Genomic DNA, 355 nt, shown 5'->3' on the forward strand with positions numbered 1-355 from the left:
CACAGAGCGATGTCCCCAGGGCATCCCAGTGTCCCCAGTGTCCCCAGTGTCCCCAGTGTTCCCAGTGTCCCCTGTCACCCACCTGCCATCCCTGTCGGCCAGCCCGGGCTCGGCCCCACGCCGCAGGAGCTGGGCACAAACAGCCACGTGGTTCCCCTGTGCTGCCAGCATCAGGGGGGTCTGGCCGTGCTGAGGGGACACGTGGGGTGACCACCAACCCTCACTGTCCCCTGCCACCCCCTGCTGTCCCCCTGTCCCCACTCACGGCGTCGGGGACATCCAGTGGCGCCTCGTGGTCGCAGAGCAGGAGGAGGCTGGAGGGGCAGCCCGAGGAGGCTGCAGGGGGGGCGGGGGC

The 355-nt window shown here is 70.7% G+C and overlaps 1 protein-coding gene across 1 annotated transcript in view; it reads right to left on the bottom strand.

The window, feature by feature from the left end:
- The window catches only part of ARHGEF2 (Rho/Rac guanine nucleotide exchange factor 2), a 20,582-nt gene that overhangs the window by 2,791 nt on the left and 17,436 nt on the right, over positions 1-355 (bottom strand). Inside the window, exons 23-24 of the mRNA XM_031064711.1 lie at positions 266-336; positions 82-189 (exon numbers count right to left, since the gene is read on the bottom strand). Of these exons, the coding sequence (XP_030920571.1) occupies positions 82-189; positions 266-336 (179 nt within the window). The remainder of the gene's footprint in view (positions 1-81; positions 190-265; positions 337-355) is intronic.

This window comes from Geospiza fortis, unplaced genomic scaffold (genome assembly GCF_000277835.1).
Source record: "Geospiza fortis unplaced genomic scaffold, GeoFor_1.0 scaffold439, whole genome shotgun sequence".
NCBI classification, from domain to species: Eukaryota; Metazoa; Chordata; class Aves; order Passeriformes; family Thraupidae; genus Geospiza; species Geospiza fortis.